The sequence below is a fragment of the Tiliqua scincoides genome, chromosome 3 (assembly GCF_035046505.1).
Source record: "Tiliqua scincoides isolate rTilSci1 chromosome 3, rTilSci1.hap2, whole genome shotgun sequence".
NCBI lineage: Eukaryota > Metazoa > Chordata > Lepidosauria > Squamata > Scincidae > Tiliqua > Tiliqua scincoides.
Window position 1 is genome coordinate 55,694,150 of NC_089823.1, and position 27,473 is coordinate 55,721,622.

The 27,473-nt window shown below is 40.5% G+C and overlaps 1 protein-coding gene across 1 annotated transcript in view; it reads left to right on the forward strand.

Annotated features, from left to right (window-relative positions):
* The window catches only part of NCAM2 (neural cell adhesion molecule 2), a 160,588-nt gene that overhangs the window by 103,218 nt on the left and 29,897 nt on the right, over positions 1-27,473 (forward strand). Inside the window, exons 15-17 of the mRNA XM_066621290.1 lie at positions 641-760; positions 2,497-2,618; positions 6,382-6,562. Of these exons, the coding sequence (XP_066477387.1) occupies positions 641-760; positions 2,497-2,618; positions 6,382-6,562 (423 nt within the window). The remainder of the gene's footprint in view (positions 1-640; positions 761-2,496; positions 2,619-6,381; positions 6,563-27,473) is intronic.

The following is a 27,473-nucleotide window of genomic DNA, read 5'->3' on the forward strand; positions in this document are numbered from 1 at the left end:
CACTTTGCATTGTGTACTGCATACTTTGGTTTTAAAGTCTCTACATATCAAATGTTCCTTCTGTTTAACATCCTTTAGATTCTATCATCTGAAATGATAGAAGCCAGGCAGCTTTTTCCTGTTGACTTAGTGCTAGCTGTTTTAGAAATTATTCTTAAATTAATGAACATATATCTCTGTTTTGGATACAGGCATATGCACTATGTAGATTTCTACTACATATTGAACACTAATGGAGAGTGACACTTCACGTGATTTCCATGTTTGCAACATTCTCTCACCTTTAAGTATACATTTTAATGCACGTAGACATTTTAATTTCTGCTTGGTGCTTTGGAGCAAATATCAATAACACAGTCATTTTTGCATATTTCTATTATTTATATTTTAATAACAGATCAAAATGAATTATATTATCCTAGCAGCATTTTTGTCCAAACAAACAACAAATTCAACTGCTGATGAAGAACTAGATTAATGTTCTTTTCCTAAAGATAAAAATAAATTAGTCTGTCTCAACAAACTGAGTAAATGGTTGTGAAGTAAATGAAGCAGAAATGTTACAAAATGCCTTTGAAAATTATGTATTCCTTGTCATATCCAGTATATTTGTTTTTAAACTGTATCTCTCTTCTTTTAGCAATGGTGGTTCTTAGCAGTCTGGAACCAAATACAACATATGAAATCAAAGTTGCAGCTGTAAATGGAAAAGGGCAAGGAGAATACAGCAAAATCGAGATATTTCAGACGTTACCAGTTCGTAAGTAAACGTATTGCCCTTAAATGAAAAAATGTATTTAGAGAGCTGGTATAATGTACTGGCTGAGCAATGGAACTGTGAATCAGGGCTTCCATGATTGAAGTCTCACTTCTGCCATGAACATCACTCTTAACCTCAACTCCTCAGCTGCTACAGAGGGATAATAATACAGGTTGAGTATCCCTTATACAGAATTCCAAAATATGGTACTTTTATGAGTGTTAAGATTTTTTAAAACTATTTTGTCTAATGTAATAAAATCACAAAGTGTGTTTCATGTACAAATCTTGTTTCATACACAAAATTATTTTTTAAAAAAATTGTATAAAATTACCTTCAGGTTATGTGTATGAGATGTATATCAAACATAAATGAATTTTGTGTTTAGACTTGGGCCCATTCCCATGATATCTCATTATGTATATGCAAATATTCCAAGATATAAAAAAATCCAAAATACTTCTGGTCCCAAGTACTCCAGATAAGGGATGCCCAACCTATACCCAAACCTATACCCCAACCTAGCCCCCCTGGGGGGGGGCTAATGGTAGCTCTACCCTCTAGACTAGACCTCCTGCCCAAGATAAAGTGCTTTGTACACAGAGAGAATACTTTACCAATGTTAAGTGCTGTTGTTATATTTTTATTCATTTATTCTGCACATGTAGGTAATCCTTGTAATGCCAGCTCACACATGTAAAGCACAATCTATTGCTGTTCAGTAACACTTGAGAATATTTGTTTGTTGTAGCAAATACCTTGTTTTCAGTTTGGGAGTGGGTGAAAAAAGGATTATTTGAGGCATCCATGAAAATGTATTTTAGAAACTGAGCTCAGCAATTTTCAGGCTATGTGAGGCTTCATGTGAGGGCAATGGTGACTTGAACAGGCATGTGCCACTTAACAAATGTTCGCATAACGACGTACCGTATATATGACGATAGTCAAAGCACAATAAAGATGTTCTTAATGAAACAATCACACATCTTCCATAGCCTGCAGCACAGTGTCTGTTTACACAATAGACTTTTAATGCAAAGAAGAGGTAATCTGTCTCCAGTAGCCTGTGCAGCCAGCTAGTGTCTGGCAGCGAGTGGCTGTTTACACAACAGAGGCAATAGATTGGACTGAATGATCACTTAATGATCTAATCGCATAACAACGGTGATAGGAGAACGTATCCCTGTCGTTAAGTGGCGCGCGCACACACACACACACACACACACACACCAGGAACATGTAGTACGGAGATGGCAGGTGAGGCAGAACTGCCCCACTGTCATCCTCCAAAAATTGCCGCAGCCTAACCTGGTGATCACACATGCGTTCCAACTGCTTACTCATGGGCAAACCAGTGGAGCTCATGAACAATCATCAGGTTAGGCTGTGGCAATTTTCAGAGGATGCAAATGGGATGGTGGGGTGGTTCTGCCTTGCTCACCGCCCCTGCACCGCATGTCCCTGGTGTACACCCATGAACAGCAAGGAAATGTATGTACTTTGTTTAATCCTATGACATTTTAGATTATAAATATAATATAAATTATAAATATTTCCTGTGGATAAGTACTTGTATTTCAGTAACAGCCATTTCTTGGCAAGTAGAGTGTAACACTTGACCTTTAAGAAAGTACTGTGGTGTTTTCTCTTTTGATTGACTAATTAGCTCTTAGTTGTAAAATTAATGCATGAAAGACATGGAATTACTGCATATTTCTTCTCATCCAACCTTTTAGGTGAACCAAGTCCCCCATCTATCCATGGACAACCAGGCAGTGGGAAGAGTTTTAAACTGAGCATAATAAAACAAGATGATGGTGGAGCACCTATTTTGGAATATATTGTAAAATATAGAAGTGTAAGTATTGTATTAAACCAAATATGGTGCCTTCTCTTTTGACTTTTGTTTTGGAATTAGAGAAGAGATTTACTTTTTTATTTAACTCTTAATAAGAAGTGTCCCTTCTCCCTTATTGGAATTGAAGGATTCCCCTCCCCGCCCCCATTTGAAATGACATCTTAGGATACACTCTACAACAGGGGTGCTCACACTTTTTTGACTCGAGAGCTACTTTGAAACCCAGCAAGGCCCGGAGATCTACCAGAGTTTTTTTTACAATGTTCGCGCCATCATAACATATAACATTTATGTGTACAATTTATGTTGGTGTACCTTGAGCCCCACTGAGTATAACAGGACTTACTCCTGAGTAGACATGCCTAGGATTAGGCTGTGAGGCTGCAATCCTAGCCACACTTACCTGGGAGTAAGCCCTATTGAGTACAATGGGCCTTACTCCAGGCATTTCCTCCCAGAGGCACCTGAAGGGGGGGGTTGGCACTCTGCGATCTACTCATTTTGTCTCGCGATCTACCAGTAGATCGCGATCCACCTATTGAGCACCCCTGCTCTACAACTTTATTGAAAACTTTCAGAAAAAGCAAAAAAAAAAAAAACTTGAAAAAAAATCAAAGAATTTAAATGGAGCTTAGATGACAGAAATACATTAAGAATATTTATTTATATACTGTTTTTTATTTATATACTGTTTTTCATAGAAATAATCAATAAATGGTGAATGTGTGAGTAGGGTCAGTTTGCATACTTTAAAAAAGTTTGAGGGGCAGCAAAAAGAGGGTGATATGGTCTCCAGTATGTTGTATCCCAATTCAGAAAAGCAAATATGGAAAAAAGTATTCCAGCAGAATTGCTGAAGCTAGGAACAGAACTGTGACCTGAGTTTGCAAGAGGCCGCCATGGAAAAGGAGGAGAGAGGGCTGAATGGCATTGTACCCTAAAAAGGAAGCAAATATATAAAATGATATCCACTTTTTTCAGGCTTCCAATACCATTGGTGTGTGGTGAATTCCAGGTCCGGGGAGGCAATAAACACTCACTCTCCCCCCTTCCTCCCTTAAGCTCAGTCTCTGAAACACACTCTCTTTCCCTCTGGAAATAAATAAATAAAGCTTAGTCTCTGAAACACACTCTTTTCCACCCCTTCCGGAAATAGGAGCCGGGGAGAGCTCAGCGTAGGCCTCCTGAGGCAACTGAAAAGCTGCCTCTTCTAGTACTATGCAGAGTGGTTGTGTAGGCTTCCTGCTTTTTACCCATGGTTTTTTTTTAAAAAACAGAGCTGAGGCAACTCTTCCTGCTGCCTTCCCAGAGCTTGTTCATCCAGGCATCCTGCTGTTTTTTGTTTTTTTTAAGCCAGCCAACACTCATGATTGACCTAACCTGCTGGAGACAAATCTGCCTCCCAAGAGATTGCTGACTTGGGGCCCAATCCTATCCAACTTTCCAGCACCAGTGCAGCCGCAACGCAGGCCCAAGGTAGGGGAACAAATGTTCCTATACTTTGAGGCAGCTTCTGTGACTGCCTCACCATCACAGGAAGCAGTGCACACCCCATAGGCATAGCAGCAACAGCACTGCAAAATTGGATAGGATTGGGCCCTGATGTTGCAATCTTATCTATACTTACCTGGGAGTAAGTTCCATTGACTATAATGAGATTTATTTTGGAGTAGACATGCAAAGGATTGGGCTCACAGACACCCTGCTGGTTCCCCCACCACTACTGGAAGGCCATGATTACAGTGAAATGGCTGCCTGCTTGGAGGCAGGCTGTGCAGCATGGCCTTTCCCAGTTTGAAGAGACACTTGGCCAACAGACTGAGGCAAAGAGGCAAAGAAGGAAGGCCCATAGCCAGGGAGACAGACCAGGGACAGACTGCACTTGCTCCCAGTGTGGAAGGGATTGTCACTCCCGAATTGGCCTTTTCAGCCACACTAGATGCTGTGCCAGAACCACCTTTCAGAGCGCGATACCATAGTCTTTCGAGACTGAAGGTTGCCAACAGGCTGCTGAATGCTCTGCTTTGTATTCTAATGGGTGTGTGCGCTGCTTAACCTCACTGACAGTGCTGGAGAAGAAAGGAGCAGCACATAAAGGCAAGGAACTTTTTTTTAAAATTTGGGTCCTTGAACTTTGATTTTTTTTTTTTAACTTCTTGGGTCTGGTGAGGTTCTTCTCCCCTGACTGCATGTCACTGTCCAATACAAGGTGTTCATGAGAAAGAAAAAAGAAGTGATTGAATTTTCTAAGTATCCATTCTGTATGTGGAGAGGTGTTCATGTTTAATGGCTAATTATTTCATTTGACAAATTGTAATGGAGTTTTCTTAAATTGATCTTGGAAGTTCTTGTGCAGTGCAAATGCTATACATGTCTACTCAGAAGTAAGCCCCATTGCATTCAGTGGAGCTTACTCCCTGGTATGTATGCATGGATTGCAGCCTTAGAGCCTAAGCACAGGCATGACTACTCAGAAGTAAGTCCCACTATGGTCAATGGTTTACCCCCAGGTAAGTGTGGATAGGATTGCAGCTTTACAGCACAATCCTATGCATATCTATTCAGAAGTAAGCCCCATTGTGTTCAATGGTGCTTTCTCCCAGGAAAGTTTGTTTAGGATTGCAGCTTTTATGTTCTAAAATTTGTTTTCAGTTTCTTCATTGAAAATGTAATAAATTATGAAATTTGTTAATGTTGCTCTTAATTTTATTGCTTTAGACTTACTTACAGTGTGATTTTTTTCAGTGATAACAAAATAAAAACCCATAACAACACTTTCTGCACTTTTCATTTTCAGAAAAAACAAACAAACAAACAAAAAACTGGGAAATCTGTGAAAAAAAATAATGGGCTGGACTAGGGTTATGACTGTATGACTGTATGGACTAGGGTTATGGACATGAGTTATGACTGTAACTGCATCTGCTGTAACATACACCACCTATTTCACCTGCCTAGTATACTTCTAAAGTGATAACAATTTATAATAATTTATTAAAAAGCGCCTTTGGAATAAAAACACATAATACTGCTTTCTGCACTTTTCCTCCTGGGAAAAAAAGAAAACCTGCAGTAAAATAAAAACATTTAAGAACACCTCTGCTTATGTGATGTTTTATTGTACATTTCCTAAAGACAGGGAAGGCAGAGTAGGAATGATTAAAATAAATTGTCATGCCAAGTGTGGCAGTAGGGTAAGATATAAAATGTGCTCTGTAACTTTTAGTTAATAAATTAATATTTTGTTCTATTGTATAGCATTATACCATGTAGTAAGAACAGACAATAAAAAGGGCACTTCGTTTGTTACTCATTTTAGAACAATGCAGTGACATCTTTCAGTTTTAGTCTGTGCCAGAAGTACTGAGGTAACAAATTGTAATTCAAATGTTGACTGAACAGACCTTTTCATATGCCTCTCATGTTTATCATTATCTATAGATGTAACACATACTCCCTGGGTGCATCTTTCAAATTTCCTGGATTTCCTGGATTTTTATAATGTTTATATTTTTATTGTTTCTGGAAACTGCTTTGAATGCCTGTTAGGGAAATAAAGCAGGATATAAATTTGTAAAAAAATAATTAAATTTCATGTTGATTGTGTCTTGGACATTTTGTAGGATACAGTCATGATATAGTCATGTATCATTTTGTAGGATACAATCATGAAATAAATGTCTAACTTTGCATTATTTGGTATTCAGATTTGACAATACTGGCCTTAAGTTTGTTACAATTTAATTTACTTATATTTGTACAGAAAGATAAGGAAGACCAATGGCAAGAGAAAAAATTTCAAGGTAATAAAGACCACATCATCTTAGAGCATCTGCAATGGACAATGGGTTATGAAGTCCAAATTACTGCTACCAACAGGCTGGGATACTCAGAACCAACACTGTATGAATTCATCATGCCACCGAAACCCAATATTATTACAGGTAAGTTGATATTAATATATTATCTTGCAAGTGACCTCTACTCTTATTTATTATTGGTAAAAGTTTGTGGATTTACTAACTGTTCTAAATATTCTCAAAAATAGCTATAATCTCCTAAACTTGCAAGGTCATCATTTTCTATGACAGGTAGAATTACCTGATGTGACTTAAAATTCTTGTATAAGATGTTCTGTGTTGGCATATGATGAGAGATAAAAATATTTACCAAATTTTTATATAAAGTAAGTAAAGAGCTTGTGGAGGTGAGGATGATTGGGAAGATATAAAATATGATATATTATGAAACCGTATATACCCTACAGGCAGTGGCATCATTAGGAGGTGCGGGGGATACAGACCGCACCGGGTGACGCGCACTGGGGCGGTGATGCACACTGGGGAGCTAAAGCGCTAAAATCACGGTGATTATGAGTAACCCCATCATGTCCTATACCGTTGGATGCGGAATATCCAGTGGAACGCAATGCAAAAGACCAGAATGAAATATCTCCTTTCTATCAAAAGTTATGGCCAAAAATCCAGAGAACAAAAAATGCATGGAGCCCTATAGAAAGTGAAATCAAGCCATATCGTGCAAGGCGAACTTACTTTAGTCCATCGGAAAGGGCAGGCTGAGAGGAATCCAACAACACCAGAATGGTCCTGATCCAATGAATGTAGCCCAAAAAAAAAAACCCGAGGTGACTCCCTTCAAGCTGGTGAATGTATTGAGACCTATGGCAAGCAAAACTAAGCCACATGGTTGCGTTTGCTCATGCCTTTGCTCCTGGGCAGGTCAGGCAAAGGGAAATGTGAGGCCACCAGAATGGTTCTGATTTGATGCAACTGGAGCTCAACAAATGTTCCAGAAGGCAGCCTCCCCCCTATAAAAAGAATGAAACAGAGGCTTGACAGGGGAAGGTGAATCTTGTTCTGTTTTAGGCTGCAATCCTATCCATACTTTCCTGGGAGTAAGCCCCACTGACTATAATGGACTTACTTCTGAGTAGACAGGCATAGGCTTGGGCTCTCAGACTTGTAAAGCCAGGTGGGTCCTGCTAGTGATATGCTTGCAATAGAAGAACTTAAACTGAACTGGATGCTGGGTAGGGGTGAAAATCTTACTCATCTTTTTAGGGGAGGGGTGTTATTTCAGGCAGGCTACAGAGAAAATTCACTTGGTGGATCAGGGCTGGCTTCCCCTTATTTAATTATTTGTTTTACTTTAATTATTTATAACTATTTTAATTTGCTTTATGATGGGCCCTGTCATTCTAAAAAGATTGTCATTCTAAAAAGTGGGTCCCAGTGCTAAAAGTTTTAGAACTGCTCCCATGAGATGTTAGTAAGTTGACACCCTGGGGGGAGGTGACACCACTAGTGACCAAAATCACAGTTTGTAAAAATAATGTCATCATGTTATATATCAATCAATGTGTAATTTCATGCAGAATGCAATGAAATAAACTGCGTTGAAATATCTTTATTCTCTCAATAAAGCCAAAAAACCAGTGGGGGGATGGTAGATCACCACACCCACCACCTGGAGTGTTGCCCCACCCACTGCATGGGGATGATGCGCTGGCCTCCCATACCGGGTGACACGAACCCTAGTGATGCCACTGCCTACAGTCAATGATTTCCCATCATTAAATGAGACTTCCCTGATAGGAATGAGTAGTTCCATAAACACCCACTAGGTTTCACAGTTGGTTCAGTAATTCTTCACAGTCAATTGTATGCAGTTCTAAACCGGAAAGAATCTAGAAAAATAATACCATCCAGATGACCTGAAGCTAAATTATGATTGTTCATTTAAATAATCTTCAACAGAGTGATAACCAGCTTGGGATCTATACTGATTGATCATGAATAAGATTTGATGCTGCCAGACCTCTCCCTATTATTCCTAGTATTTGACTTCAATATAGATCATTCAGAACTCAAGTCTCTTTCTGTTATTCAAGTTCATTAAAGTGTTTCAATAGCAGTGTTTATTTGCCAGGCACAACTTATATGTTCATATTATGGAGGAATAGCTACTGTTTGCATCCTCAATCTTTCAATTGAAAGAGCAATTTTTTTTTTTACTGCAATCCTAAAGTCAATGATTTGAAAGAGCCATGGGTATGGCTCTACCCATCAGTCATTGCATTTGAGACTGTTTATAGACTCCACAAACATCATGACCTTTGCAGTCCCTGACTGAAACATCTTGCATACACTTTTGAACACAGTGCTGTCACTTGTGCTAAAGCATCTTTACTCTTCCTGACCAAACCTATTTAATAATAGGCAGAGATGATAATTTATTTAATGTGAAATTTTCTCTGATCATGTTGTGCAATATTCTTGCAAAAATGTCAGTGTTCATCAATCTAAACAGATCCTTTATATTATCAGTATGTATTCAAAATGACAGTGATATTAAGTTTGTGGTTCATCTGCAAGATTTATTACAACCTAAAATAAAAACATTTTCATTCAAGTATAACACTTTTCATATGTAAAAGCTTGAATGAGGAAAGCAATAATAAGATATGTTCTCTCTGTGTAGTCCCAAGGAACATGAATGCATTTGTAATATACAAAACTATTCCAATTAATATTAGGATAGAACTGCTTCCTTATTTCATAGTTTACTACCTGCTAATACCCCTGCTAATTGGGTAAGAGGCACTTTTTCAAGTGGATGCTCCTTTTTTTAGCAGGGGGAGAGTAACTGGCCCACCTCACCCCAGCACTGTCTGTTCTAGTGGCTGTCTGCTGGTATTCATTTGCATCTTTTTAGATTGTGAGCCCTTTTGGGACAGGGAGCCATTTTGTTATTTGATTTTTCTCTGTAAACCGCTTTGTGAACTTTTAGTTGAAAAGCGGTATATAAATACTGTTATTAATAATAATAATAATAATAATACAATGGTCAGGCATAATACAGGTGGTATTACAGGTAATACATCTCCAGAAAATGAGATTCTGGGGTTAAAGCCTCTCTAAAAGTCACACACTTTTCATTTCACAGTATTCTACTCATTCCCAGATGTGCAGAAGTGGCTATGGTTTCTTAGTGGATCTAGTCTCACTGGAGATATTAGGATGCTAGGAATTCTTGAAACTGCTTAAGTGGGGAGGATGCCTGTCTGGAGGAATTTCTTGGAGGATAGGATTTATGGGCCCATGGCATCCCCCCCCCAAACATTTATATACTGCCTTTCAAAGATTTAAAAAAAAAATCCCAACATGGTTTACAATTAATATTCCAAATGATCACAATTACAAAATAACTGCAACAATTAAACAGAAACTGAAACCTATAGACCAAGTAGGAAAAAAAAAATTATTTGTCTGTTTTTAGGTATCTTTGTATCTAAAAGATAACAGCATAGGAGCCAGGCAAACCAATCTGAAGGAATTCCATAAATGGGGGGGGGGGGTCACAACAAAAACAGCCTTCTTTTCAGTCACCACTCTCTACACCTCAGGTGGCAGAATAATATATTTTCTTCCCACTTCTTCACTATGAAATAATTGCAAGAATCAAAATAGGAAAAATAGCATGTTTTTAAATGTTAATTGAGGGAAATATGGACACAATATGGTAGAACTAGAGCCTTTGACTCCCTGTGTACTAGGAAATGAGCTGCAACAACAAAGCTATAGCATAGAAAACCTACTCACCCTCATAGGTTTTCCTCAAAGATAATGTTACTAAATTTAAAGTGAAAGAGTGTGAAAGGTGTTGAGTCAGTTTTGGAAATCACACCCAGTGCCTGTTGTCCCCTCAGTCTTGAAATTTTTGCTGCATGGGGACAGAGACACTCATTCTTACGTGCTTTGGGGCTAAGACATAGAAATGAAAATCAAGGTTCTGGCCCTTGCAAGACTTGGTAGAAATTAAGCCCTGAGATGTCCTGCAATTATATCACACTCATTCTGCTCTTTGTCCAAGATACTACGGACAGTGTATATGGATTTTTCCATTCTGTTCATCCTGTGAAGTGGGTTAGGTTAAGAAATAGTGACTGTCCCAGTGTTGCCCACTGAGTTTCAGTTTGGGAGGGATTTCATGAAAGCTGGAGAAACGTTTTTCTTATTTTTTTCCAAGTCTTCCCAAAAGTATCAAGAAGATGACTGCAGTCCTCTACTTTTTGCAATGTGTATTAGGAGAGGGGATGATACAATTTTTAGAAGGTACTTTGGGCTTCTTGGAGTAGTGCTTGTAGCTGTTCACAAAATGTACTTTTTTCCATGGTAATTATCGTCCTGTTTACATCAATGGTAACAACTTGTGTGCTTTAATGGTAATAATTCTCCATTGTATTTTCCCACCAAACTTGTCTGAAACTATTTGCATTTGCGAGTATGTAATTTTGTTTGTGGGAACAGAAATTCACTCCAGATCTAGCATAAACAGACCAAATAAATAACCTTCTGGAGTTTTAAGCACAAGATTCGCTTTTGCCTCTGCCCTTGGCTGTGAGTTTTCTGTTCATTTTCTGAAAAAGTCTTAAACAGTGTCTTTTTAGTACCATGTGGAGTTCCTGTTCTATTCGCTGAGTGTTTTGTTTGCAAGATAGGTGTTTTGTTTTTTTAAAATTCATTTTTGTGCTTAGGTCTGTTGTTTTTGTTGTGTGGGCAGTCATCCCTAGTTTATTGCAGCTCCATAGTTTTTCTTTGGTGCTTGTTTTTTGCGCATTCCTTTCTCATTCACTATTAGATAGTACAGCAATGGTGACCTTGAAGAAATGGTTGGGCTCTGGGAACAAAGCCCCCCCCCCCTAAAATTGCACCACTGCATTCTCATTTATGATACTGAGGAATATTACATAGACAACAGAATCTAAAGCTAAAAGTTAACTAAGCTATTCAATGGGGACTATTAATCCTGTCTGAAAGCTGCACCAGAAACTAAAGAAAACAACAGAAGCAGGCCTGAAAAGATTGATGATCTCCAAACTGACAGAGAACGGAAAAGCCTCTCAGCTGTAGTTTGGCATGTGCAATAATAACTGAAATTTAAAAGTGCTATCTAACAGAAATGTGGACTAAGTGAACAAGAATTAGAAGGAGCATATTGTATAGACAAAAGACAAATGTCAAAAGACATTTGAGTTTTTCTATGTTTTTTATTATATATAAACTTTTTCATCCATGTATTTGATGCTTCTGAATCCAACAATTTATATTGTTGTGTCTGAAGAGTGAAATTAGAAGAACCTGAACTAAGTTTGAATTTACTTTTGGACAAGGAGCTGATCTCATGGAGCTGCATGAAGAACAAGTATCTCTATAATTGTTCCAGATATAAAACCATTGTCCAACAAGTGTAGAGGCCTGTAGAATTGAATATGATGTGTTGCAACCTCCATCTAGTGCACAATTGTCTAGAAGCATTGCAGAGTATTGGCAGAAATTCAAGCAAAATTTTGAGTGTTCTCTCTCAGAAGTGGAGACACAGGAGAAAAGTTATATCATGTATTTTCTTGTTTCCTGTGGGGTAAGAGACTTGGGGTATTTATAACAATTTCAAGCTTGCTGAAGGGTCAGATTTGCTGCTTGGTTGCTGTAATTACCAGAAGAAGCTGTAGCACTTCTGATTGTTTCAGCTGGAAGGGACATGGTTGCTGGGGTGACCAGGTCTTGTATTTGTGTTAATACACAACAGTAACCCAGTAATTGTGTTAATCCTGAATTTATGGAAGTTTAGGGTGTGCCATGGACAATGACAGCCCTCTCTATGATTTGAGTTGTTGGCCAATCCCCTGGCTGCAGGTCTGACCTGACATCTTTTGAAACAGACAAGAATTTTATATTCATAGAAAAAGTTCATAGAGTTGTTTTTTGAATTCATAGAGCAGTAAGAATTTTATACTCATAGAAAAAATTCATAGAGTTATTTTGAATTCATAGAGCAGTATGTTTCAGAACTGTAGAAACTCAACATGCACGCCATTTTGGAGAATTTAGAGAATTCTTAATCATAGGAATCTGTTTCAAGAATGTTTGCTTCATGACCCAATCTGTAGAGTGACATACCAGTTGAAAAAATGAATTTTTTGAACTGAATACATGAACTAATTTTAATTGGTTCATGTATAAAAGAAGGAGAAGGCAAAGAAAGCTATGAGAGCCTCTATAGATTCAAATATTAAGTACTAGAGAAAATACATAGGTGGTATTGAAGCTAGTAGGGAATGCAGCTAGATTCTACAGTGCTGCATTTGGAAAGATATGGCAACAGGCAGGAGCTGAGATGATCAGATTCTACCAATGGAATTGCATGGATCATTAACATAATTTTAATTGGACGTTGTAAGTCAGGTTACTATTTTATCAGAAGAAGACTACTGACATTTACAGTGAGCTCAAACATATTGCCATATTGACATTTATAGTGAGCTCAACATAAGAGGAAATGATTATTCCGGACAAATATAGCAGTTAAGGATAATTGCTGGTATTAAACATAAAACAAAAATACTAGCATTCATAGTAAGACCAATGAAAGGGACTCAAGTTTGAGCCTTAACAGGTTGATATTATATGCGGGATGCAAAGCATTCATTTTGGAATATCAGGTTTCTTTGAGAAATTGGTTTGCTTACTAGGTGAACATACAAACCAGATGAACACAATCCTTCCAATTCTTCAGCATCATAGAAGGGTGCATTTGCCCTTTGAAAAATATTATAGATATAAAAGTGTACTACAATATGGAATTAATGACTTATGAGCATTTTGACTGGAAGGATACATTTCATATTATTTGGGGCTCCACCAAAGAGGACCATGATCAGACTTCTGGATGTGTTAGAAGCAATCAGAGCTCAAAGATAAAACTGAACAAACAGAAGTGTGACTTTTGTGGAAGTTTTCATCTCTAACAAAGAAGTTCAACCTAACACATAAAATGTCACGCTATTAAAATTATTACGTGGACCTTTTCTAGGAATGTTAAATTGTATTAGGTGATTTAAACATCACAAATGCAACACTTGTGGAAGAAACTCCTGGATCATAACAAGGAGAGATGCTGGGATGTGCAAAAGGAAGCACCGTCCATTATTATTAAAACAACTTCCTCAGAAGCCAGTGCTGAAGTTTTACATCTTGGATAAGTTCATCAGAATTCTAGTTGGTGCCACGAGGTTTAGGTTGGGAATGCATTCTGCAGAAACATGATGATGCTGGCAACCAGTGACATACGCATCTAGTAGTGGGTCTGCAGAAGCAAGGTGCATGTCACATTGCTTCTTTCTCCTGCCACTTTAGCAGGAGCTTAGTCTACTATGAAGTTGCCTCCCTTCCCTACAAGGAAAAAAAGGACCACAGAAAAACCAATGGGGCTCCAGCTGTCAGCCAGAAATCAAGAACCTATAGGAGCTTCTTCCCCCCTGCCCTCCCTGGCAGAAAGAGTTGCCCTGGGAATTTAGAGATGTGGGGAAGGAGACTCTAGCCTCTGCCACCAGCCATAGAAGCATAACCTGCTGGGATAAGACTTTTTTTTTTTTTGTATTGTTGACCTATTGTAAGCCTCCTTGGGTGCTGCATAAACAACTTATGCACATATCAGTACGATTTGTAGAACTGGGAACACTATCAATAAACTTGTGACCAGATAGTTCAGCTGGAAATGGACCACAACCTCTTCAAATGTTGTTCAGCAAAAAGCAGTGAAGGATTATACATTAAAGATTAAACAAATTGTGAGCATATTGAAAAAATTATTTGATCATTATCTACACACTAGATAAATGTGTGCAGATCCCACTTTTTAAAGAGTTCTAAACGGTACTTTGAAAGCAGAAAAAAAGCAGTAGACCTCTAAGCTTGATCTTTTGTGCAGGCCTATTTTGACTTAATTTTTGAATCACTTCCTATAGCAACAGAACAACAAAACAAATCAAGCTGAGACGAGAAAGGTGAGTAGTAAATTGCAAATACATCAAGAAACTGTTGTATCCACTTAAAATTCTAAGCATGCAGAAACATTAACCTCTCATGCAGAGCCATGGTGACTGTAGCCAAAGGTAAGCAATGAGTTATTTACTTGGAACTCCAGGGTATATTCAGTAGTTAAAGATTAATTTTTTCAATATACAAAAATCTGCACAGCACATGGTACCGAAATCACACTGATGGTAGTTGGTGTGGTCAGTTTTTGGGAGCCATGACACTGCAAATTGAGGTATTTTGTATGAAAAAGCATCTGTTTATCAGTACTCTGTTGAGACAATTTATCAAAGCACAAGTATTTTACATTACCCACACTCAAACTGTTTAATAGAAAGATCTGTACAACCAATGAACAATATGAAGAAAAAGAAACACATATGTCCATAGATAAGCTAAGCATTACCGATCTATTGAAGTACTTGCAGTGTGGCTTATCCTGAGTTCAGTTTCAAATGGGCTGAAGGATGGCACTATACTTACTAGTGATGCCCTATTGAAAATTCATGGCCATAAGGAATGTGACAGAAACGAAGAAGAAAAAACAAACGTTCCTTTGTGGATTGGACCTTCTTTTGAACCATCAAGTGACCGATTCTGCCTAAGAGATTACATTTTAAATACTTGGTATTGAATACTTGGGGCAAAAGAGGTATCATCAAGGAAATGAAGCATCAACAGACTTGCGCAAAAAGATCTCTGCTTATTCTCAAACAATACTGTGTTTCAAGAAGAGATGCTGATTGGGACTCTCGGGCACCTGAAAGTCTTTGCACAGTACAAGAGCAATTGCACCAACAGAGGATTCTACAAATTCAACTGAGAAATTACAAAGAAAGTGGCATGTCTGAAGAACTCATGAAGACCTATTAAAGCAAAAGGAAGTTAGGGAAGTGAGTGGTAAAGACTCACTCCAGAGTGATGTACTGGTGACCTCTCCTCTGTAGTTAATTCTTCATTAAGCAGGAAGACATGACGACATTTAAAGACATTGCCATACAGACTATTGTGCCAAGTAAATAGGAATTACAAAATGACCTTCTGATAACTGAAAAGTAGCTGAGATGACTCTGGTAACTAAAAGAAGTTGAGACCAACTGCAATAATAGAATAATATAACTTGCCTTTTTTAATTAAAAATTATTTTCTTATTCAATGCTTATATTACTGAACTCAGCATTTATGACAGAAGGAGAAAACAAGGTTGGCTTAGCAAGGCAAAGTGCAAATCAGCTTAGAAATGGCCTCAAGATTGAGAATTGTCCTTAGAACCATCCATTTTATTGCTCAACAACCATGTTCAAAAGTCAGAATTCCAAGGTGGAAGAAGAAAAAGGGGGGACTATGATGTCATTTGGACTCTACATTTAAAACAACAACTCATCTGAATTTTTTTACTCTGGAATTATTTACCTTTGTTCCAATTCTCTTTTGGCAAGCTAAGGGCAAGCTCCCTTTTCTATCCCCAGATGATAACAAGCAATCCATATAGAGATGCTGGAGGGTTCCAGGAACGGTATTCTAGATATTGTATTCTTCATCTGGTATTCTAAATCTTTATGTATTTCATCAGACTCAGTGAAATACCTGTGGTTCAGTTACCAGTAGTTCTTTCTGAATGGGAATTTGCTGAAGATAATCATTCAGTACAGATAATTCACTACAGCAGATGCAAGTAATAGTCATACTTTTAGGCCTAATGGCATTATGTTTTTATTCTCAGTATTTAGTACAGATACCTCTCTAAGATATAGTATTTTACCTGAATGGGGCATCTAATTTCCTTTTATTCCATGAGGCCATCTTTTAAATTTAATTCACAAGCGAAGAAGGAGGGGACCTGGAAATGTTTGACATTTTCAGAACCCCAGCCTTCCTCATGGACAGTGTATAGCACTTCTGGAAAGATGCAACCCCTTTCTGTGCTAGTAGCCAATTGACACCATCTCAGCACACTATGAATTAACATCAGCATAACCTATTAGAAGCTACTGCCAGGGTTTTTCATATCTTTAGCGTTTCTCTCAGGTCTTCAGGGATTCCTGTTCGGTACAGAGCTGCCACATTCCTCATTTGTTGAGTTCACAGATATGTGAACAAAAATAGATGTGGCCTTTCAAAAGGCGGTTTTACAGATTCTTTACCCTAAACACAACAGTGTCCTTTTCTAGATAAAACATTTCTGCAGTCTCCCATATATGGGAATGCACAGAGGTGGGGAAATAATAAAACAAGGCTATGCTTCTACTTAATTTTTATTTTTTGAGTGGAATACGAGCTTTCCTGCCATTAGGGATCTGTATATTCTAATTCTGCTTGGATCTCAAGGTCTTCAGGGAGGAACGGAATAGGAAGGCATTCATTCTATCTTTCAGCACACTAGGCAGAAAAGTGTCAGCCAAGGAAAGGGACACAAGCAACTCTGGACCTTTTTAGAACTCTATAATGTATGGTATCAATATGTGTAAGCCCATATGTGTGACTGTGTGACAGAACTCAGTTGAAGAACAGCAGTTTCATGTAAGTACAGCATTGTTTCATATTTTATGTACTTGTGAAGACAGCTGGTTGTTTAGTTGGGAACTTTACACACAGAGTACGAAAACCCATATTCTGTGTCCAAAAAATTATTGTGTCATGTAATCCAAATTAAAACTCAGTTTTATCAATTATTATTTCTGAACATTTTTTAAGTCTTGAAAGACCAAATAGGATAATAAATCAATAATTTTTCATTGATTAAAATAGAATATTGCCTTAAGCAATACACCATTTGAAACAGAAATCATGCCGACACAATTCTCAGGTATGGGCTGAAATATACAAAAAAAGAAGTCTCTGTCTTGAAATATAAATTTTTTCCAATCGTGAAAGGAATCTTACTTTCAACGCTTCTTTTCTACAAGAACAATCATGAAATGATTGATCGTATTAATTTTTTCAGGTTTTAATGTGTGTATTGAAATATTTTATGCATTTATATGTACATGATTTTGGGCACAATCCTAACCAGGCCTACTCAGAAGTAAGTCCTATTTTGTTCAATGGGGCTTACTCTCAGGAAAGTGTGGTTACGATTGCAGCCTTGACATATTGCAGCTTGAGGCAAATGTTGAAATGATAACATTCTTGAAATTTCATCATTTCCATTCTGCATTAGATCCATATATTGATTATGCTTACAGCTTATCACAGTTTTAACTATTGCCCACTTGAGTAACTACACTTATGACTACCAAAAAAAAGATCACATGGACTTTGTGTGTGTTTCTCTCAATTTTTGAGGTGATTTTTTTTTATTGGTGCTCTTGCAAGATGGCATAAAATCTTACACCTTTGACTTTAATTTAAAATGTTACTTGAAAAAAATCCACAGACATACACTGTGAACAACTTGACACTACTCTCTCCCCTCCCTTGTCCTCCCCTCGCACACAAGATTCCTACAAGGTAAAAGTGGGTCACTCCCTGTGCCAGCACAATGAACAGCCAGGAAAGGGGAAAATAAGAGAAGTCACAATGGTAAACCAGCCTTGGCCACACACACAGGAAATACAAGGGCTGAATATATGGTTAATGTGTGTGTCCCTCTTCATACGTTTTTTTCCATGTGTGAAAACTCATACATCTGCCTCTTGTTTCACCAAAAGACCATGCTAAGAAATGGGCAGGAAATGAAGCCAAAATTCTTCTTCATTTTCCATAGTAGCCTAATAGTGGCTTCTGTTCTTGTAGTAGTTATTTTCTTCATCCCATCTTCTGAATTGACAGCTGTGGAGCCAAGTAGAATCCTCTCACAAATTTCAGGTTAGCCGTTTAGGTTTCTTCACAACCAAGAAACTTCTTTATGCATTCTCTCATAGACATGACCAGTGTGACATTTTATCCTTCAAACACCAAACTCCTATTCTACATTATCAACAGTTTTTGTAACACCGCTCAGATTCAAAAGATATTTGTGTACGTTACAGTTCCACAGGGAACTGCTGTATGAGAGGCAAATTCAACTCTTTTTCTTCTACCACTCAAAAACACTTTTGTATGATCTTTCAGTTCTGGGCCAAGGTGCTAATGCAATGTTCTTGGTCTGAGGTTATATGTGTGGGATTTAATTACACTCACACCATAAATGTTAGATTGTTGTGTGCAACATTTTCAGAATGGAACTACTTCTTAGTGTAGCCAGTGAAGAGCATTTACCAGGTCAACCAAAAATGAGTGGGTGCCTAATGGGGATAAATGCATTCCATTTCCCCTATATAATTCAGGTTTGAGGGTGGCTAGTAATGCCCCTGTCAGGCCACTACTTCCCTCTCCAAGTCCATAGTGACTTTTTTCTTAGTTTTATCAACCCTCTCAGAGTGTTCCCCTCCAAACCCTATGCTGGAGGAGGTCAGACCAGAGTACAATGTTCCAAAATTCATTCATGTAGGAGAGGAACTGGCCTGCTGGCTCAAGGACAGACATGTTCACTGAGTCAGGTCATTCTTTCCTAAGAGGTTGGGATAAGGAAGTTCACCTGGATGTATTCAGAAACCACACAGCATCCCTCACCTCATCACCCACTGGATGTTAACAGTCCTTCCAAGGCCCAGCTGAATGCCTATGCTGCTGCTGGCTTGCAGGCCCAGAATAAGGTGGAATGATCACACAGGAACCTTCAGTGTCCACCTGTCAGAAGATAAAGAAGTGAGTGAACAGTAGAAGCAATTAGCCGGCTGACCACACCTCAGATTCAGACATAATATTTCCACCATCCTATCTTTTTAATTTGCACTTCAAATCTGGGCAGGCATGGCTGCACCAATCAAAATGAGTGTAAGCCAAACTCCTACAAAACTAATCACTGTCCAGAATTGTTACTGGGTCAAAGGGATAGATGCCCTGAAGCATTGCCACTCAACTCCACATATTTGTGTAGCACAGCCATTGGATATCATGAAGACCCTCAGGCCCTCCCCAGCCCCCTGATGCCATTGGTCAGTCTTCAATTCTCACAGCATGGTCCTTGCCCCACACCAAGTTGTCTCATTGCAGGGGAGAATCCAATGCATCTTGTTTACTGTGGGTTAGCAACTCCTGGTGCGTCACAGACCTTGCTTGGCTTGGGTGGTGTCTACTACCTTAGGCTGAACCAAGTGTCCTCGATTGGGTGGGCCCATGTAAACCAGCAAAATGTCCCACAATCCCCTAACTATTCAACAGAGAGGAAAAAGGTCACGCTGCTATGCTAAACCCCCAAAGATTAGGTTAAAAACTCCAAGGGGGAAGAGGATGTCTGAGACACCAATCTGTGGCCTGACTCCCTAATCAGCCCACCAGCAACAGAAAACCCGTCTATTTTTGCATTACTATTTATTCCATTAGTGCAAGCAGTAGCTCTTCTGTCAGTCTTCAATACTCCCTGGAAATTATTCTTACGCACATTTTTTAATCAATTGCACTTAATTTTTGAATAGAAGGGGGGACTTGCGTAACATGAGGCGGATGTAATAAAGACTACAAATGTTATATAAACTTACTCTTTCATCCATGAAACGATAACATCATAAGAAATTCTAGCTTTATAGATGTGATTGTGAGTGCTGTAAATCTAGCTATGTATTGATGCCCTAGTCCTGGATCATTGCAAGATAACAAGAGCCACTCTCCCTCCCCACCAGATTGCTACAAGCACATGCATACTCTGTGTGTGTGTGTGTGTGTGTGTGAGAGAGAGAGAGAGAGAGAGAGAGAAGGCATTTCAGGAGTGTTCTGAAAACTGTACAAACACAGGGGGTGCAAAACCAGGCTATTACATTGTGCTTCCTCTGCATTTTCTAGTGGCTAATCTTCCCTGAAGGGATGGAGCAGAATAAGTACAGGATCATTAAGGTTCCATCACAAGCCTTCTGTTTGGGATTGCCGAAAGCTTTTTTCAACTCAGGACAAAAGGACTTCAATATAGTCCCATAAAAATATCTTCCTCTCACTATATCAAGTGACAATTAAGCATACTAAAATTCAACCATGCTAAACCAACTGTGTGTGCCCAGAGTGAATTACGGAAGCTTTTCACCCTCCAGAATCCACCAAACTTCATGGAGTGGAACTGGGCAGTTCTCCCCCATTCACTCATCTCCTCAATTGACTTTGTGCACTTCTACAGAACTTGGAACCACTGACTTGAATGACAGTGGATAAATTGAGAAAGTACATGCACAGCAGAAGCCCTTCCTTGTTATTGATTCATGCATAACTTTTTGTTATTTTCATTTTATGACAGGGATAAGAAAAGGGAAGTAACATAAAAAGGAAAAGTGTTGGTAGTGATGAAGCACAGGAAGTTGTATGTGTCAGAAAGTGTTCATTAATAGTGGTAAAACATTACTTTATTTCATAGTTAACAAATAGTGGTTCATAGTTTATTACATAGGCCTCCTGTAAAACTGTTAATTAAAAAATGTCAATTTTTATGTGATCATCCAAATTAGGTCTTTTATAACTTCAGTGCAGAATGGTTCTAAGAGTAGCAAAATATTAACAATTTTAATGCACAGTACTATCTTTTCAAAAAAAATAAGTTGTCATAGCCAAATTGCTCATGTTATGTTACTTTACTTTTAAAATTCTAATTTGGTTCCAAGTTAAATTCCAAAGCGATGAATTAAGCATATTTAATCTCATTGTTTTGGGTTGTGGCCCAGGTGATTAAGCTTTCGTAGTTAAAAGTAGCTTGAGGGATTTATACAAAATGACTGTCAGTTAATCTTGTTCAGAGACTTCTTGTATAACAAATTACACTATCATTTCTCACCTGAATTTTGAGGAAGTAAATAAAAGTAAGTAAAAGCTGTCTGTGACAGATCAGGAGAGAGATCTTGGGGTGGTGGTGGACAGGTTGATGAAAGTATCGACCCAATGTGCGGCAGCAGTGAAGAAGGCCAATTCTATGCTTGGGATCATTAGGAAGGGTATTGAGAACAAAACGGCTAGTATTATAATGCCGTTGTACAAATCTATGGTAAGGCCACACCTGGAGTATTGTGTCCAGTTCTGGTCGCCGCATCTCAAAAAAGACATAGTGGAAATGGAAAAGGTGCAAAAGAGAGCGACTAAGTTGATTACGGGGCTGGGGCACCTTCCTTATGAGGAAAGGCTATGGCGTTTGGGCCTCTTCAGCCTAGAAAAGAGACGCCTGAGGGGGGACATGATTGAGACATACAAAATTATGCAGGGGATGGACAGAGTGGATAGGGAGATGCTCTTTACACTCTCACATAATACCAGAATCAGGGGACATCCACTAAAATTGAGTGTTGGGCGGGTTAGGACAGACAAAAGAAAACATTTCTTTACTCAGCGTGTGGTCGGTCTGTGGAACTCCTTGCCACGGGATGTGGTGCTGGCGTCTAGCCTAGACGCCTTTAAAAGGGGATTGGACAAGTTTCTGGAGGAAAAATCCATTATGGGGTATAAGCCATGATGTGTATGCGCAACCTCCTGATTTTAGAAATGGGTTATGTCAGAATGCCAGATGCAAGGGAGGGCACCAGGATGAGGTCTCTCGTTATCTGGTGTGCTCCCTGGGGCATTTGGTGGGCCGCTGTGAGATACAGGAAGCTGGACTAGATGGGCCTATGGCCTGAAACAGTGGGGCTGTTCTTATGTTCTTAAATGTTGGGATAAAACATGAAGACCTGGAGACCAATTCTAAACTTCCTCAGCACAGGCACAGGGTGCCGTGCATGTGCCGTCTGCCACACCCAGAGAGGAGGGGCCACTGACACTAGGCTAGCACCAATCAGCACTGAGCCTCAGCACTGCGTGGAGGGCCGGCTGGTGCTCCAGCGGCACCTGCCAGTGGTAGTTTTGTAGCAGGGGAGGTGGTAAGTGGATGGAATGAGATGCTGGGAGGGCAGGGTGGTGGGAGGAACCAGAGTGGGACAGGGTGGGACCGGCGGAGCAGAGCTCCACCGGATCCTGAACTCCGTGTAGGCCAGAAGACGCAACATGGAGTTTCTCAAGTCAGCACCAGCAAAATAGCTGACACAGACTTGAAAAACCCCATTACAGGGCTTGGGCTTTCCCCAAGGGAAGGAGATGAAAGTCCCCTTCCCCTAAGGAGACTCCTTGAGCATCCCGGATATGGCAGTAGCTGCTTTGGGAACCTCAAGATTGGGCTGTGATTTAATATTATCAATTTTGCTGCCACTCCTGACAATCATGACTACCTCTAAAAGGATGTTGTCACCTTGTGACAGCTCTTATCATGTGTACTTCTACAGGATTCATACTTGGAAGTAATGCCATATGAATATGTACACAAGATGGCATAGCAGCTAAAATGGAAATGACAGCCCACAAGAAAACAATTATAATAAAACATACACCCTAAAAATTTTAGCTCAGCAGTACAATGATCTATTAAGAGCCGGCGTAAAACCCTGATTAATTATTAAATACTTTACAAAACAAAGTTGTTAATGTCTGTTCTAGTTGGAGCTTGACAAATATCCAGGGAAAGGATATTGTGTTGCTACCCCCCAAAATGCTCCGTCTCTTGCCAATCGAAACTGAATTACTGCACAGTTTCTGACCCAGCATATAAAGCACATGCCAAAGGAGTCTTCCATATGTTCTTAATTGCAGATGTTCTTATTTGCATCAGGACAACAGTGCTTATTGGGCTGTACAATCCTACTTAATTTCATGTGTTCTGATGCAGCCACGGTAATGGGGAGCGTTGCATCCCACAGGGGTTTTTAGCCATGAGGGCCTCTTCAAGGAAAGGGAACTTTTGTTCTCTTGCTCTGGGGTAAGTCCTTGCTGCCCTGCTGTGTCTACTCAGACCTGCACCAGTGATATTAATGGTGCAACTCCTAGTGAACTTAAAGGTCAACCCTGAGCTTCCCCGTGCCCAAGGCTGCAGTGGCATTGAAACGGCTACCACTGAATCCTATCAGTTGCGTACCTGCCATAGACTTCCACAGGGCAAAAGCCCCAGGTGCCAGCCACTAGGATCCCACAGATACCTCTCTGAAGTTCCCGACGCTGGCAGAAGCTGTGCTTCTGGTTTTTCCCAAAGCACAGTTTATAACGTCGGGGAACCTCAGAGAGACTTCCCTGATGTGGGTGGAGGTCGTGCAAGGCTCCATGAGCCTCTGGTGAGTAGGGGGGGTGGATTTCTGTGTGGAGGGGGGCAGCGTAGCCCCCTGGCGGGCATCATCGCTGAGCTTTCCCCTGGGCACGGGGTTGTGGAGGTCCACGGCTGCAGCCTATGGTAGTTCGGGTAGCCGTAGGCGGCTCCCAGTACCACTTTGGAGGAAGGGGACATTCATCCCCTTCCCTCGAGTAAGGGAAGGGGCCCCACAATGGGGCTACTCAACTCTGAGCCAGGTATTTAGCTGGCACAGTGTAAAGTAGTTCCATGTTGGGCCAAGAGGTCTGATGTGGGGCTTTGGATCTGGTGGAGCTGAGCGCCACTGGTCCCACCCCATCCCACCTCACTCCCTCCCCTGCCACGCCTTCTCCCTACTCTCTGCCCAAGCCCCCACTTAGCACTTCACACAGAGTGCCATATGGCAGCTGGCCAGCTTTCAACCTGGACTGACCCAGCATGGGCTTGCACCAAGCCCTCTGGTGCTGGTCAGTGCTAACTGCCACAAGCATGCCTTACGGCACATTTGTGACAGTGTCCGCCGGCAGTGAGCTAGCGCACATTCTCCTGGGTCAGGCCCTCAGAAATACAGATCAGAGCCAGGCCAGGAACGGGGATACAGAATTGGCAACACCACTGTCACTGATATCAGTCCCTTCCTGGCCTTGGTCTGTTCGCCCCGTTTCTCCCCTGCCCCATTATGCCCACCCCCCGACACTGCCTTACCTGCACCAGGCCACACTATATTGCGAAAGCCATAAAGGACATTATGCTGCCAGAGCAATTGTTTTGGCAGCATAAGGCCCTGTTATGATTGGGACCATAAATCCAGAATTATTATCCAACCGTAAATATCAATCCTATTGATGATTAAAGTTTGCATGTGTGCGTGTGTGTGAAAGAGAGAGTGTCTGTGTGTCTGTTGGTGTGCATGCATGTGTGTGGCTCTAGTAAATGTAAAGCTTTTAAAATATTTGATGAATGAGTTGCATACTTTTGTTGTTTTTTTATTGCTCAAATACCTAACATCAACAAAAGCAAATTGCACATAGAACGTATCAACAAATAATAAAGCTTTCTTGATAACGAAGTTAGAGCCTGCTTTCTCTCAGTTCAATGGCACTTCTGCTTCTTTCTCTCTGTTCCTAGGACCTAGCACATTGTTCCACCCTCCCATAGGATGCAGCACATGCTTTTTGGGTTCGGCTGCATCGGCACTGGTGGTGGGGAATAGAATTGGGCTGTATAAATTGCATAGGTGACAAATTATGTGATTCCTTCCCAAACCAATGCAGCAAGTATTATTGATCCAGGCAAACTGTAAAGCATAGCCCACTTCCTCTTCCTAAGGAGATAGATTCTCCCAACTAAGCTGCCAAGGACCTCCCCAGTGGATAAAATTTCCCTCTCAAGCAGTTTGGCCAGGGAAAATCTGTCCTTCTGATGAAGAGGTAAGTCTTGCCTCACAAACCTTATAGAATTCTTTGAAAAGGTCAACAGGCATGTGGATGCAGGAGAACCCGTGGACATTATATATCTGGACTTTCAGAAGGAGTTTGACACGGTCCCTCACCAAAGGCTACTGAAAAAACTCCACAGTCAGGAAATTAGAGGACAGGTCCTCTCATGGATTGAGAACTGGTTGGAGGCCAGGAAGCAGAGAGTGGGTGTCAATGGGCAATTTTCACAATGGAGAGAGGTGAAAAGCGGTGTGCCCCAAGGATCTGTCCTGGGTCCGGTGCTTTTCAACCTCTTCATAAATGACCTGGAGACAGGGTTGAGCAGTGAAGTGGCTAAGTTTGCAGGCGACACCAAACTTTTCCGAGTGGTAAAGACCAGAAGTGATTGTGAGAAGCTCCAGAAGGATCTCTCCAGACTGGCAGAATGGGCAGCAAAATGGCAGATGCGCTTCAATGTCAGTAAGTGTAAAGTCATGCACATTGGGGCAAAAAATCAAAACTTTAGATATAGGCTGATGGGTTCTGAGCTGTCTGTGACAGATCAGGTGAGAAATCTTGGGGTGGTGGTGGACAGGTCGATGAAAGTGTTGACCAATGTGTGGCGGCAGTGAAGAAGGCCAATTCTATGCTTGGGATCATTAGGAAGGGTATTGAGAACAAAACGGCTAGTATTATAATGCCGTTGTACAAATCTATGGTAAGGCCACACCTGGAGTATTGTGTCCAGTTCTGGTCGCCGCATCTCAAAAAAGACATAGTGGAAATGGAAAAGGTGCAAAAGAGAGCGACTAAGTTGATTACGGGGCTGGGGCACCTTCCTTATGAGGAAAGGCTACGACGTTTGGGCCTCTTCAGCCTAGAAAAGAGACGCCTGAGGGGGGACATGATTGAGACATACAAAATTATGCAGGGGATGGATAGAGTGGATAGGGAGATGCTCTTTACACTCTCACATAATACCAGAATCAGGGGACATCCACTAAAATTGAGTGTTGGGCGGGTTAGGACAGACAAAAGAAAATATTTCTTTACTCAGCGTGTGGTCGGTCTGTGGAACTCCTTGCCACAGGATGTGGTGATGGCGTCTAGCGTAGACGCCTTTAAAAGGGGATTGGACAAGTTTCTGGAGGAAAAATCCATTATGGGGTATAAGCCATGATGTGTATGCGCAACCTCCTGATTTTAGAAATGGGTTATGTCAGAATGCCAGATGCAAGGGAGGGCACCAGGATGAGGTCTCTCGTTATCTGGTGTGCTCCCTGGGGCATTTGGTGGGCCGCTGTGAGATACAGGAAGCTGGACTAGATGGGCCTATGGCCTGATCCAGTGGGGCTGTTCTTATGTTCTTAAGAGGCTAGAAAATCATTCCTGTCATGAAAAAGAGGAGGAGATGCCCCTTTTCCACTTAGGAACATGTTGGCTCAGAAGCAGGACTTTGAGCCCTGCTTGTTGACACATGTCACACAATTTCTTCCTGCTTTGGTCCAAGAGTTGCCCATGGGGTGCTACTCCTCAACCAACCAGGAATATCTCACCCCTCTCCCCTGCTTGTTGAGGCTGCACAGTGTCCTCTGGGGCTTCTCTTCATTCCAGTGCCAGAGAGCTATTCTCCGGAAGCAGTACAGCAACAGCTAAATACAGCGTACTTGCTAGGAATGATACACCACTTCTTAACTGCTAGCAGCATGTCACTCTTCCCAGCAGGACAAGTGAGTGACACCTCGGAGGCCGGAATGCTGACAGAGGCATCTGAGGTGTCTCTCCAAGGAGCTGTTGATAAGCTGAGGTGGGGATCGAGCGCAGCTGTTTGCCCCGGGCAAATGAGAATCACTTTTCCCAATATCCCAAGAGAATCACTGTTGCAACAAATTGCAAAGTCCAATACACATAACTTTGCAAACTTTCCTTAAAATTTCTTAGGATAGAAGTGTACAGATTGCTGCCACTTGTATAAATACAAGATGACCCAAAAGTAGGTGGACAGTAGGTAGAATAAATGTTATCATTTACTGTCCACCTACTTTTGGGTCACCTTGTATATATTTAAAAGAGGGGTGATATGTGATGGATGATTAACTGAAGAATCCCACTCTTCTGTATATGATGGGAAGTAAAACCAGTCTTCCAGGAAAATGTGTTCCTCATCACAGAAAAAGCAAAAACAGGATAAAAGCAAAGCATAGGCCTTTGCCTGAAGCCATGTGAACTGCCTGCAGCCATGTTAGCAGACGCAGCTGTGAGAAAGTTGCTCATTAGAGCATTCCAGAGGAGCTGGTTTCCTGGGGAGATGTGGGAGTGGCTGGCCCTCATCTCTAGAGACAGCAGTTCCCAGAGTGGCTGATTGGCCAAGGACACCTTG